The sequence below is a fragment of the Lissotriton helveticus genome, chromosome 12 (genome assembly GCF_964261635.1).
Source record: "Lissotriton helveticus chromosome 12, aLisHel1.1, whole genome shotgun sequence".
In the NCBI taxonomy this organism is placed as follows: Eukaryota; Metazoa; Chordata; class Amphibia; order Caudata; family Salamandridae; genus Lissotriton; species Lissotriton helveticus.
Window position 1 is genome coordinate 101957392 of NC_136073.1, and position 16710 is coordinate 101974101.

A 16710-nucleotide genomic window follows, 5' to 3' on the forward strand; every position below is an offset into this window, starting at 1 on the left:
ATTTACTACAGCTCTGCTTTTGATCGTATTGACCGGAACATTCTATGGAACAAACTTAAGAAATTGAATATTCCACCTCCTCTTTTGAAACGACTAATCCTACTGCTCTTAGACACGTGGATACAAATAAAAATGGGAGCCGGAAATCACTTGATAAGGAAGATCCCAACCACAATGGGGCTGAAACAGGGCTGTGTATTAGCACTAACGCCGTACAACCTCTTCATGGCAGATCTGTCACCAGGATTAGACAAGTGTAACTCTTATGCCCCAAAGATGGGGGGACATGTCCTCTCAAACCGGTTGCAAGAAGATGATCAAATACTTTTGATCAAATACTTTTAGTGGCACCCCAGTTGGCTTCCATTGCCTATTAGAAGTAACAAAAAGTTACTCAGAGGAGAACAGTCTGAGCATAAGCCTTGACAAATCGAAAATCATAAACCTTAATCAACGGGGAATTAAGAAAGCTTATCATTGGCACTTAGCAAAGCAACAGCTGGCAGGCATATGGTTTTGATGCATCTTATAGATTTCACTGAATCACTTCTACGGGGCTTACTTGCATGGGAACTCCACCCCTGCATACATTATACCTGACGCAGGTATAATGTAGCACAGGGGTTTGCAAAGTGACTCATCTGCTTAGATGCTTTACTTTGTAAATAGGGCACAACAGGGGGAATGTTATACGCTGCCGATGAGTCACAAAAGTGAGGCAACTGCAGCACAAAATTGTTGCAAGGCCTCATAAATAAGGCCTTGAGAGTTCCTACAAATATTTTCTGCTTTCTACCCAGTTCCGGGAGGTAGTTAAGGAAAGTGGAAAGGTTTACCAAGTCAAATGCAGCAGAAAAGATTCAACAATTAAAAACATGCACATTTACCTTGACTTACGAGCTGCCCATATAGCGTCTTCATTACTCAATGTTAAAAATATAGGGTCTGATTTATAGCTGGCGAACAGGTTACCTCATCAAAAATGTAACAGGTATTCCAGCCATCATATTACATAGGATATAATGTGCAGTAATAAGGTCGACGGGATGTCTTTGATATTTGTAAAGGAGTAATCTATCCGCCAGTCTCTAAATCAGACTTGTAGATTTCAATTTTCCAGAACACATTCACATTGTCAATCATTCATGCGTGGAATGAAAACTTCAAACAGGTTGTAAAAATTGTTATAGACATTAATATTATTAGTTATAATGTCAAAGGCTGTAATCAAAGTTAAGTGAGCAGTGCAGAATATTAGAAACTTGGAGGTAGGTAGTGGTGATCAAGTGCATTAGGATGACATAAGGAAAGTTAAACATATGCAAAACTTTTCAAATATTGCATAGAATGTAAATGGTGTTAGTCCTGTCTTTAAATGACTGATCATGGTAAACAGAACATACCTGCCACACCTTAAAGTCCCCAAGGTTATCACGTGTTTCAAACAAGAAGGAACCATTTTCTGCCACACAAGAGAGCATGTTATTTAGAGCATGAGCCACTGCATATACTGCATTGTAAATGATATAGAAAATTCTTGAGTCAGGTTCATTCTGAAATTTGGTTTTGAATATATGCAGTTTCTCTTCACCTGTGCGCATGACAGTATTTTCATACAAATTCCCTCTTGCCAGTGTCACGTTGGATCCTTGGCTGGGCCAATGACAACCCATTGCTTGCTCCCAAAACATTTTCAGAAATCTGTCCTTGGGGGGATTCGATGGGTGGACATTCAGCAGGAATTCTTTGAACCCTGGGATTGTGCCCTCATGAACAGTCAAGCCAATAGTGACACTCATTACATTGCCAAATTCATTGTTTGGAAAATTTGAGGATGCTGACCACCCTTCACTTGCAATCCATACTTTGTTGCTGATGTTCTGTTCAGACAATGCTCTCATAAGTGGAAGCAGATTAGGGCTGGAACAAAAGGCAATAATGACATTGACAGAAGACTGTGCAATTATGCCTGTAATGATTTTGATTTTCATTATTGAAGGCTCAGTGGATAAAGTTTCAAGGAAGGCAATGCATACTCCAAATGTCAAAAGCTCTTCCTTTAAACGCTGGGAGCCTAACCTACCATAGTCATCATCGTTGGCAAGTATCCCTATCCAGGTCCACCCAAAGTGCACCACAATTTGGACCAGTCCCTGGGCCTGGCTGTCATCACTCGGTATGGTTCTGAAGAAGGATGGGAACTCAGCTTTATTGTTGAGAAGAGGACTTGTAGAGTAGTGGCTTACCTAAAATGAGAGAGATCACTTTAGTTATCAAATAAACAACAGCTCCTTAATTCTCTACAAACCTTCTAACAAAAAAATTGAGTTTCCATTTTAAAAATATATCTCAAATCGATAAGTCAAGTAACCTTGCAATAATACTCCCTTCTTTTCTCCCCATCAGAGTTTCCTAAAAATGTGGTCTATGTTCTCTGTTGATATGGTAACTCAACTAGGTCTCAGAGGAGGTGGGAAGGAATTTAAAAGCAAAATATAACCAATTTATTAAGTCTTAAATTAAAATAGCATGGATAAGCATTTTTCTGGGAGAATCGGGTACATATCAATAGAAACACATGCTTAATTTGAGCCATTCAGGATAATGCCGTTGATATTTGACAGGCAGTGCCTATTTGTGATAATGGTGGCAGCTCAATGTCGGATAATCATGTATTGCATGATTTATGGCTTTTGCCACTTATATTTGCAATTTAGTGCAGCTATCTTGGGTCAAGCCTATATGTGATTGTCATGAGAGCATATTGTCCGCCAATCATGCATAGTGTGATTTTTGCCATGTGTCACACATATTTTCGATTTAATTCAGATACCCTGAGTCAGGACCTACTTGGTGTGTAAGATTTCTTCACAACATAGTGGCTTTGAGGGGGTGGACCCAGTCATCATACTCTAAATATTTACTGTTAAGAGTAAGGATTAAAATATACTTTGTATCATCATGATAGTTGGAATAAATTCATCAAAGTGCCACTGTCAGATTTATTATAACTTTCAGAGAAATGAAGGTATAGTACGTGCTTTTCTGATGAACCAAAATCCAGCCTTCCAGCAGCCACTCTGATTGGTCAGCCTATGAGAGGCTAAGCCAAGCAGTCTTATTGAGGTGTGAAGTGGCCTGATCTGAGACAAAGGAAGCTTCTGGTGGGAGGAGATCTGCAAGCTTCACAGCAAAAGACAGGAAGGGGGCTGGGTAGTCAAACTGGTCTTCAAAAAGGGAATGTTAGTTGCGACAAGACAGAGGCTCAAACCCACATCCTGCCACCCCAGCCTACTGGGGTCCTCAATAATTAGATTAGGAGAGGGAGTGGAAGGGGAATGTTAGAGAAACTTAGCCACGCCAGTGGGACGGCTTAGCCAGATCTTAACCTCCAGGAGAAAGTTTCTCTATTTTGGATTTTGGAAGAATAGTGCTTTCTTGATCAAGAATATACAACACTTTGGAGGAAGTAGTCAGACCTGAGAGTTGCACCCTGTACCACATTGGTCAGGGGTGCCCCCCATGCTTGTTGCATAGTAACACTGAATACAAAATTGGAGAGCTGTATAGCAAAAGAGATCCTTGCCTGAAACTACAAGGAAGAAGACTACCCTGCTGGAACCCTGACCCGCATCCCAAATGATTGCACTCTGAATGCTTGCACCTTCTGCAGACCTGGAACTACAGCCCTTAGGACTTTGCCTGGCTTCAAGAAGTGAAGGAGTGGACCCCCTGAATCTACAGGTTAAAATTTTCTCCATCAAGACTATCCCAAATGGAAGGTGTCTAGGAGACTTGTAAGAAGCTTGGCCAATTGCATTCTGGGAAATGTAGTCCCAATATCCCAAGGACCATCTCAGAGGTTCAAGAATTTTGGATTTGTGTTGGGGAAACTTTGGAATCCTCAAAGGACCTTCTGGAAGGACATCCAGAAGTTTGGAGAAGTTTGGAGAATACTTGGCAAAAAACTCCATAAGGTGACCAACACGTTGAGAAGAGTCAAGACGCCGATGTCAAACCGCAACTGGACCTGGATTACAGATTTATCCAGCTGAAAGCTCCAGAGCTCAAGACTTTCAGGATTTCATAGAGGCCTTGTATAGAGCCAAGCTGGTTGTCATCAACTCAATTCCCGGCTTGACGAAGAGGCTCGCTCAACTTCGAGAGAAAAAGCTCCCCAAACAGGACTAAACTCACAGTTGAAAATTTGAGCGAAGCCGCCCACTTAATGTATCCGACCTGTGCTCCATAGCAGTCTGCCCCAAACTTTGACTTTATCTCAGTCAGGCACGACCGGATGTCCCAAGTTGGCACTTTTGGCTTTTTATCACTAGAACATGTTTATTCTTTAAAAAAAATCATGTCTCCAGTTCCCTACAATGAAATGTTGTGTTGTGGCTTACTTATTTGGTGTATTGTGTTTTTAAATATTTTACACACCTGTCTCCTAAGTTAAGCCTGCCTGCTTATTGCCAGCTACCAAAGGTTGGGCAAGGGAATAATTTATTGAGTCCTTGACTGGACCTTAAATAGTGATTGTGGCCTTATTACTAGTGGTAGGTCCCTGACTACACCCACTAATAAACCACCGTCCAACGGTCAAAAACTCTTAATTTCTCCATTAGGGTCTTCACCTGGATGTTAAATTCTGATTTCTTTATGCAATTCCTTTCTGAGTCTCAGAAACTGTCCATGCAGAAGATTTTCTTTCGGTGTCCTCGGGTCAAAGCTGTCAAACGTCAACAGCGTGTTTCTGTCACTTGATTTGTGATATTTTTCCTAGTGCCAAGCTTCTCATCTTCAACAAAGATGGTTACATCTGTTATGTTAAAATGTATTTCTTAAGCGCTCGTACGCCCGAAGGCTTCATGGCGCTATCGCAGAGAACAAAACAATATTGCAAAACTCAGCAAACATAACAATTTTAAGTCTCAGCAGTAAGCCTGATTAAAAAGCCAAGTTTTTAAAGAGTGCCTGAAAGTGAGGAGATCTGGACTCATTTTTAAAGAAAGCGGTAGTGAGTTCCAAAAAGTGGCTGCCAGATGGTCAAAACAGCAGCCGCCAAGACGCTTTTTCTTAAAAGGTGGAACGACCAATAAGGCTTTATAGACAGATCGAAGGTTTAGTGAAGGGTTGTATCTAGAAACAAGGTTTTTAATAAATTTCGGACCTGTGTCCTGTAAAGTCTTAAAAATAATACATCCCGTTTTAAACGCAATTCGCTGTGCAACAGGCAGCCAGTGGAGTTGTTTCAAGCCAGGTCTGATAGACTGCCATTTGGCCTGTTTAAGGATAAGCCTAGCAGCTTGGTTTTGAGCAAGTTGGAGTCTTTTTTGCAAGCTCGCAGGAATTCCCAAGTAGAGACTGTTTGAGAAATCCAGTCGGGACAAGACAAGGGCGATGACAACCTGGATGAGTGCGGCTTGCGTGAGAAATAGGGAGATTAAAAAAAAAAAATTAAGTTGAAAGAAGCTGGCAGAGACTACTGTGCCAACTTGTCTTTCCAGGGAAAGATCCGCACTAAGTGTTACTCCCAGACTCTTGACAGAGGAGGATCTCACAGGTGGAGCCCCCATGGTAGATGGCCAAAAGCATGGGCTCCAACTCAGTTCGCTTTTCCCAGGCAAGACAAGTTCAGTCTTGCCTGGGTTAAGCTTTAGATGATTAAGACTCATCCACCTCTGTATGTGCATCATGGTGTTCTGGAATTCCACCACAGAGTCTGGAGAGTTAAGGGGGAAGACAAGTTGGAGATCATCCGCGTAGTTATAAATAGTGACTTTAGCCTTCCTTAGGGAGTAAAGTAAAGGGCGGAGATAAAGGTTAAATAATAAAGGTGATAATGATGATCCTTGTGGCACCCCACATGTAGTGGGAGTTAGAGGGGCTATGAAAGCACCAAGTCTTACTGACTGCGTGCGACCTGTGATAAAGGAGGTGATCCAACTTAAAGCAGGACCCCTGAGGCCGGCTTGTTCGTCACGGTTGATAAGAATGGTATAATCAACCGTGTCGAACGCTGCCGACAGATCTAAAAGCACAAGGGCCTGATGGATGCCTCTGTCAGCATTGTGTCTTAGGGTGTTTTGGACAGCAAGAATCACGTCTTCTGTTGAATGACAGGGACGGAAACCGGCCTGATTAGGTTCCAGGTATTCTGAATTTTCTATGAATTTGGACACGCAAGTAGCGATATGGGCTTCCAAAATTTTTGATACATATGGCAGTAAAGATATTGGCATGTAATTTATCGGGTCAGATGGGTCTGCTCCTGCTTTTTTGATCAATGGGATGAGCAGAGCTTTCTTAAGACTGCTGGGTACTTTGCCCTGTGAAAGTGAGCCGTTTAGCAACGGGAGGACGCCCTGTGGAATTGCCCGTCCCACCTCCTTAAAGATATGAGGGGGGCAGATGTCATCAGGTGAGCCAGATTTAACTCGTGTGAGAAGATCAGACAGACTTTTAGCATCAATGGGAGGGAAGGTTTCTAAAATAAAAGGATTATAACAAACATCATCCAAGGGAGGAGGGGACGGTGAATTTAGGATACTCTGTTTTATAGTAATGATTTTACTTAGAAAAAAAGGGTTCAAAGAATTACAGAGCTCTTGAGTAGGAGTGACCTGAGGGGTAGTTCTGTCGCTATTACTAAGAACGTTAACAATATTAAACAGATCTTTTGTTTTATTCTGCGAATTTAAGATTTTCTCAGAGAAATAATCAGTTTTCTGTTTCAAGATGGATTTTTGATACAGTTTACGGACCGTGCAATAGTGTGTTTTATCTTGTGGTAAGTACCTGGTCCTCCACTTCCTCTCTTTTTGACGAACTTCAAGTTTTAAGGTCTTCAGTTGTGGAGTAAACCACTTATGAGCGTCATTAGGGCGTGAGCGGGGGAAATTCACACAAGGTGCATGGATATTTGCTGCCTGTTGTATCCAGTGTGAAAAGGCTTCTTCAATGGCATCGATGTCTTTAGTCATTGGAGGAAGGGTAGTGGTCAGGGTGTCTAAAAAACCCAGTGTGTTAATGCCCTTCCATTTCCTAATTTTCCCACCAGCTTGAGATGACTGTTTCATGCCTCTATCGATGATAAGTGTGAAAGATATGAGGAAGTGGTCAGACCAGATACAGGGGGTTATAGAAGGGGTGGAAAATGAAAGGTTCTGTGACCAAACTTGGTCCAAACTATGCCCCTTCTCATGGGTGGGAGAATAGGTCTGTTGAGTAAGATTCAGGTCTAAAAGTAAATCCCTAAGTTCAGCTGCCTGGGGTCTGCCTCAGTGTCATCAAACCAGAGATTGAAATCCCCCAGTAAAAGTATCTTCGAATAGTTTGTTACAAGGGAAGCCATTTGTTCGGCCAAGGAAACAGAGAAAGTAGACATAGATTGAGGGGGTCGGTAGATCAAAACCAGTAATAGTGCTCCACTATCAGTATCAGTCTTGAAAACCAAGTTCTCCGTGTTGGCTAACACTAGAGAAGGATGTAAGGTAAATTTATGAGTGTTGTGGATAATGGCAGCTACTCCCCCCCTTTTTTGCCTGAGAGGCGGTTAGCATTTAAAATGTAGTAGTCGGCCGGGACAGAGGCCAAAATATCTGGTAGTGAGTCCTGGTTAAGCCAAGTCTCGGTTAAAAACATGATATCGGGTTTCTCGGATGTCAACAATAAAAATATATCCATTTGGTGTTTAACCATTGACCGTGTATTGAGATAAATACAGTGAAGTTTAATCTGAGCTCTCAGTGAGGATTGAGAGGCTATATATGGGACAGGACGATTAAGAATTGCAGCTGTATCTTTATTGTTGGAGATACCATAAAGGGAGGTGCATTTTAGTACATACGGGGGTATTTGTGGGCAGAGGTGAACAGGGGGTCTAAGAGCTAGTAGGTCATGAGAGGAATAAGTATGTATTAGCCCATCGAATATGGCCCCTGGCCCCGGCCGGTCGCGGACAGGCGCAGACGGGCTTACCTTAGGCGCACCTTCGGCGCGCCATCGTCGCGTCCGCTGCGCCCGTCCGCTGCGCTCCGGGATGCACATGGCGTTTTAAGCCCTGCCTCCCAGGAGAGCTAGACCGCTAGCTCCGGTCCAGCCCAATCAGAAATGGCGCCTCGCCCTCCACGCAAACGGCACCTTCCGCCGCGGTGGAACGGGGCGGGGTACAGTTGTAAAACACAATTATACAGTGCGCAGACAGGGTAAGTGAGTAAATGGTTAAAAGCAATTTGTTTTTTTAAAATTGAGCCGAGACAGCCTGACATCTAAATCATGCCAGCGCTGTCTTCTATTGTCAGCGAGTGGATAACTGTGCTCGGTACAGCGCTGCGTGTTACAATTAGTCCGTTCCCAAAAGAACCTCCGGTGCTGCCACCAACCTTAAGTCCTCGAGGGGCCCCGGGCATACGGTCGTTTTAAGCCCTGCCTCCCAGGAGAGTTAGACCGCTAGCTCTGGTCCAGCCCAATCAGAAATGGCGCCTCGCCCTCCACGCAAACGGCACCTTCAGCCGCGGTGGAACGGGGCGGGGTACAGTTGTAAAACACAATTATACAGTGCGCAGACAGGGTAAGTGAGTAAATGGTTAAAAGCAATTCGTTTTTTAAAAATTGAGCCGAGACAGCCTGACATCTAAATCATGCCAGCGCTGTCTTCTATTGTCAGCGAGTGGGTAACTGTGCTCGGTACAGCGCTGCGTGTTACAATTAGTCCGTTCCCAAAAGAACCTCCGGTGCTGCCACCAACCTTAAGTCCATCTTGAAAGTTGAAGGCTTTCTTGTCCATCATATAAGTAAACTTCAGATTGGGATCACATTTGTTGATCCATGTAGTAAAATAGGTGACAGATGCACTGTCCCCCTCCCAGATTACCAGGATATTGTTGATGTACCACCTCCACACAGGTATGTTCTTCCTGAAGAGTAGTATCTGTTCTGGTTCAAAACTGAATACAAATAACCCTACCATACTTGGGGCAAAAGTGCTGACCATGGATGTTCTGAAGGTCTGCAAGTATAAGGTTCCTTCAAATGCAAATAAATTCCTCTTGAGTGCCACGCATGAGCAGGCCAGTTAAATCACTGGTATGCTTGTTTGAAAATCTTTATTTCGGTTATGAAACCATAAAAGACAGCATATCGTGTCAACAATTAAGAAAAAGAATTAGAAAATAAAAATGGTTAAAAGAATAAAATAAATTTAACAAAATGAAAAAGATCTTTTGTAATTTATCAATGACCACAATAAAAAAAAAAATGTCATTGAAGTTTTAAAAATTGCAGACGAGCCCACCACATTGCAAAAAGAAATCGTGAGGTAGCAAATACTATATGCATGCTAGTGTCATGTTTTAAAAGCCTATACACATCTGTGCAATGAGTTGCACCAAGATTCTTACATAATTGCTGTAGCTCTCTTCTTCTGATCTTGTAATAGCCTTGGCAAAGAAAAAAAACATGCAATTCTATTTCCTCGGTTAGGCCACAGACGGGGCAGGCCATGGGACCATCCTTAGACCATTTGTTAGCAAATGAATACAGGGGGAGAAAGCCATGTTGAAATTGCAAGTAAAGTGTCCTAACTATGGTTGGACGTATATAATCCAAGCACGGCGTTATATCCATGAACTGGCGGGTCACAGAGCCAATATTGGGGTCCTCTGAGATGTTATCAAGTTTCGCCTTCCAGTACCTGGTGCATAAATATGTACGCGTAACCCTGATATGGACAATTAGAGGACTCACCCATAGCTCAGAACAGCCTATCTCATTTAAGCTTTTCTTGATGTGCATGAGCCAAGGTAGCTTCCCTGCCCCCGGTAGGCTAAGTACCTCTTGCAATTCGGCTCTGTACTCCGCCAGTTCATTTGTTGCCCACAGATGTCGCCAATACAGGAGTGGACGCCTTGCAATTTCTTGTGCAATAGGTCTCACCCCCAAATCCATATGCAGAGGCAACAGAGGAGAGCTTCGCGGAAGCCCAATCAATTGCCTCAGAAAGTTATTTTCTGTGTGGGTGATTGGCCTAAGATTCGAATGCCCTCATAGTTCAGCCCCATAGAGAGCTGAGCTTCTGGCCTGTGTCTTATATATCTTTATAACCGGGCTCAGGTGTTTATGATAGGACTTTCTGAAATGTTTAGACAGACCCCCAGCTGTCTGTATTAATTTCAGATTAGATCTAACCACCTGCGGTCTCCAAGTCATGTTTTCATTTAGAGTGAGACCCAGGTAGTCAAATTCTGAAACCCTTTCTAACGGTGCACCATTCATACAGAGATTAGAGGGGACATTCTTAGTGGGGTTAAAAACCATGAATTTTGTTTTTGTATGTTGATTTCTAAACCCCTACCCCAACAAAATTCGCAGAAGGCATCCAAAACATTTTGCAAGCCCATAGGGGATTTTGAGAGGAGCAAGGGGTCATCTGCAAACATCATTGCTGGTACACTCTTGTTTGCTAGCTTAGGGGATCAATATTTTGACATTTGTTTATAGCATACACTAAGCCATTAATAAAGATGCAAAACAGTGTAGGAGCTAACACGCATTCTTGCCTCACTCCCCTATTAACCGGTATACGATTACTGTATTCCCCATTCTTACCATATCTAATTTGGGCAAAGGTGCCATTATGTAATTTCCTAACTAGGAGTAAAAGATAACACGGAAGTCCCAACTCCCTGAGCACCTTCCATAGTGCCTCTCTGGGAACCAGGTTGAAGGCACTTTTGAGGTCAACGAAGACCAGATATAGGCTACCGCACCCCATCATTACTATCTTCCAATAGAGGAGCTGCAGCCTGAAAGTCTGGTCTATCGTTGACATTTTAGCCCTGAACCCTGCCTGGAGGGGGGGATGGATATTATTGTCCTCCATCCAAAGTTGTAGGTGATCCAAAATGATCCTAGCAAACACCTTTTGGGAGACGTCGATCAAACTGATCAGTCTGTAATTGATTGGGAGAAGAGGTGAACCCTTTTTGAATATTGGTATCACTTCTGCACCCAGCCAAGTCTCAGGGAGGTCCATCCCTTCTAGAATGGCATTAAAGACTACCCATAAATAAGGGCCCCAGATCTTGGGTTCTGCCCGGTACATGTCGCCAGGAACCTTGTCAAGGCCAGCTGCTTTCCCTGGCACTATTCTTTCCAGGGAGTTATACACTTCCTTCAGGGTGATAATAGACCTAGAGTAAATATTAATTAAGAAACATTTAAGGTTATTAGGAAAGGATAATATTAGGCAAAGGATGTCTGGACTATGTGATTACACTTGCCTAACGTCGCAACTCAGATGGCATCCCACCCAAGTGCTGAGTCCGCCTGAAGGCCTGCCCCTAGTTCCAGCAATGGGAGGGGTATAGAAAGATGTGAAGCCTTTACGAATGGGTTGGTCTGTAGCCCATGTTTCCTGAAATAGGCATATATCACAGGAATCTACAAAAACTCCCCATTCTGGACAATGTAATTTATTTTTAATACCAGCCACATTCCAGGATATTATCTTGATTCTATGGAGGGCAGACTGATTGACGGCTGAAGCCTTCATAGCTAATTCCCTTGTTGATGGAACTACAAGATCGTTTACAGACTTTTGAGTGAGAGGAGGATCAAAGTGCACTGCGTTTTCTACGAAGCTCACAGCTGAATTTAACGCGCCTATAATAATCTGCTCAAAGGTAGATGGGATCTTGTGCCCTACCCTTCCACTATCGATAACAGTCTTCAATTTTCCCGTTGTCCTCCCTGTGTTGACTTCGAGCATTGCTGGCCTAGTGTTACTACATGGGGATCCTGGGATCAAAAGTCAGTCCTCCTCCTCCAAACTCTCAAATCTGTTAAAGAGGGGTAAGTTGAATGGTTGGGGCTGTTGCATGCCTTCCACCTGACCCCTCCGAGGTCGATGTGAAGGCCACTCCATAGTGCCATAACATAACTCGACCCCTGAACCACAAGCAAAACTATGATTATAGAAGTAAGTGAGGGGAAGGAGTCTGATGGTAGAACCCCATTACTCAGGTATAAGACTTGTACCAAATGGGGTTCCTGAAGTTGACAACTACACAGTCCCCACTAATGTCTTTAGCCCGGTTGCCAATCCACTTCACCCTTCGGGTCATCAAAATGTCAACTGCATTGGCATAAGAGAATTGATATTGTCTAGCGAGCAAATGAAGATATTTATTTTTAAGTTCCAAATGAGTTTCTGTTTCATCTTCACCCAGGGAGGGCACACCAGTAAGGACAAGTAGATATGGTACCCTTGCAGGGGGCAGATTAATGGAAGGTAGCTCTTGGCCTCGGTGACCTTGGGCTGCAGAGATCTCCTTTTGGCCAACAGGACCGTCTGCCTTAGCCTCTGTAGGGCGAGCTGTTGTGTTGCTAGAGGTTGCTGTCCCTGTGTCTGCAATATGGGCTGTAAAACCTTCCCCTCTACATTTCTCAGCAGATTTATTTCTCAAGCTAATACACAAAGCTGGAGCCAATGTTCTCCCTTGTATGTTATCAAGGGAGTGATGGATTTGGTTGTGCCGTGTCTATGCATGTGCAGATCTTAGTCATACTACCCAGACGGGCATGGATTAGGGCAAATTCTTCTTTTAAAAGCCCTCTGATTTGATTGAATAATATGTTAGAAAATGAAGCAGCCCATGCAGGAGGCCTCAGACCCATTTGTATTGGAGGCTCCCAGACTCTCTGATCTTATCCTACCGACATGGCGGTTCCATTGTTTATTTTCCTCTTTTTGCCCCCCCACATTCTTAAGTTGAGGATGATGATTGGCCGCACTAGAATTTGCGGGAGTTTTGGTGCGCCCTCTATTTCTGGTGGTTACCTTGCATGTAGCTCCTATGGTTGCAGCAGGCGACTTAGACGGAGAGACCTGGCTTTATATATTGTCAACCTTTCAAGGAGAGGGGAATGGTTAGATGGTGATGAGGCCAGGGGGAGGGCCGGAGTTATAGACAGTCTGCGCTCAGTCCGCTGAATTTCTGTGGTCACCACTCCTATCGCCCTTTGTAGCATCCGATCGATTGATGTCTGGGGGAGAAGTGGAGGGGTGGAACAAGGGGCGGCATGGCATAGAGCATTTACAGTTTGTTTTCCCATACTCAACTCTATAGAGTCAGCTGAATTTGTGGGGGCTTTCTCGATGCTGAAAATGACAACAAGCCCAGAGGGACAACTTAAATAAGCAAATTAAATAGAGGCGCTTACAGTTGTGGCAGATGTTCACTCCTGCTTCTTCACTGCCTGGCCCCTGTTCAAAACCCCTCAACCCCTATTACTTTCTTCTGGGCGCGATTTTAAAGCCGAGGGAGATGGCCCAGCCCAGCCTCCTCCGGCCACTGACGGGCAAGGACGGGCCTGCCCTTGGCCTAGGCTCCGCCAGGGCGCTGCCTGCGCGCATCCCACGCTGCGGGAAGCGCAGGATGCTGTTAAGGGCTGGTGGCGCTAAGTAATGACGTCGTTTGCGTGCGCCTGGACCCGGTGCTTCCGGGTGCTGTAGTCACTCACTGTGCCTGTGTCAGCGGTTGCCCTCGCGGCGGTCCCGTTGAACTGTTGCAGGTCCCCCTGCCTCCAAGAACAAGAGCTGGAAGAGCAGAGGCAGGTAGGTGATGCGGGCAGTTCCCCTGTTCCCCTCACAGCCTTTGGTGCAGATGTAGCTGGCACTTGGCAATAATGTACTCCTACTGTCCTTGGTCTAAGACTTCTTGCATCACTGTCAGGGTGTCCTCCTGAGAGACGCTTGTATATAAACTCTCTACAGCATGGCTTAATAGTATGTTATTCTCAGGGTCATAGTCAATATCTTTCAGCAGGTTTAACAGATCTTTAGTATCATTAAGGTATGTATATTTACCCTTTACCAAAGGTTTTAGATACAAATCAACTAAGCAAAACAGTGGTTCCAGAAGGGAGCCTATCCCTGACACTATCAGGCATCCACGAGGAGGGGACCTGTTTTTATAAATCTTTGGTAGTGTATAAAAATACGCTGTTTTTAGATTGCAGGAATTCTGCCTCCTTTGTGGAAATTCATTTGTTATTTTCTGCTGTCTCCGCCAGATTACTGATCTCCATCTTTTGTTGTTCTGTAAGATCTTTGATGGGGGCTTGGCAGTTCTTTTTGTCATCTAAGAGGCAGAGGCACTTAGTCACGTAGGCCTGATTGCCTTGTATGACAACCCACACACCCCCATCTGCTGGTTTAACTGTAATGCTTTCTTCTTCTCTTAGCTCTTTTAGTGCATAGATTATGCTCTAGTCATGTTGTGGTAGACATTCCAGTCTTGTTCCTGTAGTGTGTCAATCTTGTTGAACACAGTCTGTTCAAATGTTAGTACTTTGATGGAGATGGTGGTTGTCATATAACAACAAAAAAACACAAAAGACAGACAAATGCCTGCTTTAGATACCACCAACATTGAAATGCTGACATGATCTTTTAAAGTAGTGGGGCCTAATAATTGCCCTGAACAGTAGTGAGCGAGTGAGTGACGAGAGCAATCCAAACCTTGTTTTAAATGGGCTTAAGTGGGGTCTCCTTTGAGAATATTTTCAAAGAAACTAAGTAAAATAGTGCTTTGTAAAGAAACCTTATCATATAGTGTGGCTGAAAAACAATAGGCCATGAACGAAATCACAGTTAATATTCAAGTCCTTTCATGGTGTGCCAAGCCAGTAAAACCTCATGCTCCCCAGGTTTGGACCTATTCTTTTTCAAAATGTTCAGTGGGCACCCCGCATGTCACAAAAAATACCTTAATTGTAGCAAGGTCAGTCTTTTGTCATAGTACTAAAATACACACAATATGCCAGTGATAGAATGTAGCCAATCATGCAATCCATATAAGTGACCCATCTGTCAACAATTATCGTTAGTATGTCTAAACCAGCATGCTGTCATGTTTTTACATCCCTTATGCCATGATTGTCCTTATGCCAAACGTTACCTGCAATGTGTGAGCACCAGCATTTTGCCATGAGTGGCCCATGTCAAGATTTTCCTCACCTATCTTACCTCTATTATTTTCCAAGGGTGCCCAATATGCCATTAATTTCATCTAGTATGCAGGTGCCAGTAATTTAAGATGGGTGCCCAAAATGCAGAGAATTACCACCACTATCAATGTGCCAATATTGTTGTCACAGTTGCCTGTCATGCTAAGAATTGCCTCCAGTATGCCAGTACCAGGATTTTGCCATATGTGTCTCTATAAACCAAGACTTATCTTCAGCGTAGGAAGCTAGGTCTGTATTTGGTATATCACCAGGTGGTTAACCCATGCACATAGTCTAGAAATTCCCCAAAAGTGTACAGGTCTCAATGTAAAACCCAATGTGCTCTACTAGTGACAGTGTGGGCAAGCAGCTTCAGGCCTAACACAAAGGAGTGCACATTTATTGTACAACTTTGACCAATAATGGACACATGACTCTAAAAGGAAATCCACACCAGTTGTATTTTATTTTAAGACCAAGATCGTCGCAATAAGGTAAGTACGTTTTAAAATAAAAATACTAATCATTTTTGAAAAATCGACACAAACTTTTCAGAACGGTTCAATTTTATCATATGGGGAAAACAATATTGCGGGCAAACAGGTAAGTATTGCACTTACAAATGCAATCTTCGTGCTCAAAGGTCAGCAAGGAACAAGGGTCAGGTGAGTACCAAAACTGTACCACCAGTGACACAGGGGCTGCTTGGGGCAGAGGTCAAAGTAGTATTTTGGCCCAGTGCTTTTCAATAGAGACTGGGGGTGCTTGGAGCCACACTGCTTGCAGGTAAGTGGATCAGTTGCATCGGACAAGCTTTGGTGGTTATCACCAGCATAGAGGGGCCACAAAGCAGCACCACCAGTGGCACAGAGGGGACCAGGTACAGGGTTCAATTTCACAGAGAGCGTGGCTCAGTGGTTAGAGGCGGCAGACCCGGAAGCTGAGATCAACCGTGGACCAGGGTTTGATTCCCCGCCTCGGCGGGTCTCGGGCTCAAAAATTCCACGGACTCGACAATTCTCGCTCTGGTGCCTACTCAACTCACGGGGTCACACTCTGCTACTCTGGGCAATAGCTTGCTTAATCTCCACTACGGCCCCTCGCGGCGGGATGCCTGGCTTTCACCTTGTGGACACCCTGCCGGGGTTCTCACAGGGAAATACCAGGACGGGTTCCCTAAGCAAGCGCCGGGACGCTTACGGGCAGCTGTGCGCTTTACAAGTCCAGCACATTTACATTTACATTTACCGTAAGGCGCCCAATGCTTTTCAGTGGAGATTCTTCTTTTGGCAAACAGGCTGCAGGCATTACACTGGAGGTTGTATGACATTACAACGGGGGCTTTTACCCCGCGTGCCATTACGACGCTGTTTTTACAACGCAAGCCGTTACAACGACTTGCGCTGTAAGCGCTGGATAGTGGAATAGTTTAATTTTCTATTCCAACTCCAGCCCACATTACAGTAGGGAAAGTGTTGGAAAAGAATATTTAACTATTCCTTTTCCAACAGCGCCCTCCAGCGCAAGTCGTTGAAACGACTTGCGTTGTAAAAGCAGCGTGGTAATGGCAGCGCGTGGTAATGCCCACGTTGTGATGGCTGCTCACCACACTGGAGGTTGCAGGAGGGAGACCAACAACAGCAGATGTAAGTAGCTCACCAAGGCGCAATGGATTCAGTTGCAGGGGTGCCTTTTGAC

The 16710-nt window shown here is 44.1% G+C and overlaps 1 protein-coding gene across 1 annotated transcript in view; it reads right to left on the reverse strand.

Moving 5' to 3' along the window:
* LOC144797953 (vomeronasal type-2 receptor 26-like) overlaps window positions 1–16710 on the reverse strand; it is a 56808-nt gene that overhangs the window by 16742 nt on the left and 23356 nt on the right. Inside the window, exon 2 of the mRNA XM_078668757.1 lies at window positions 2148–2246. Coding sequence (XP_078524883.1) covers window positions 2148–2246 — 99 coding nt within the window. The remainder of the gene's footprint in view (window positions 1–2147; window positions 2247–16710) is intronic.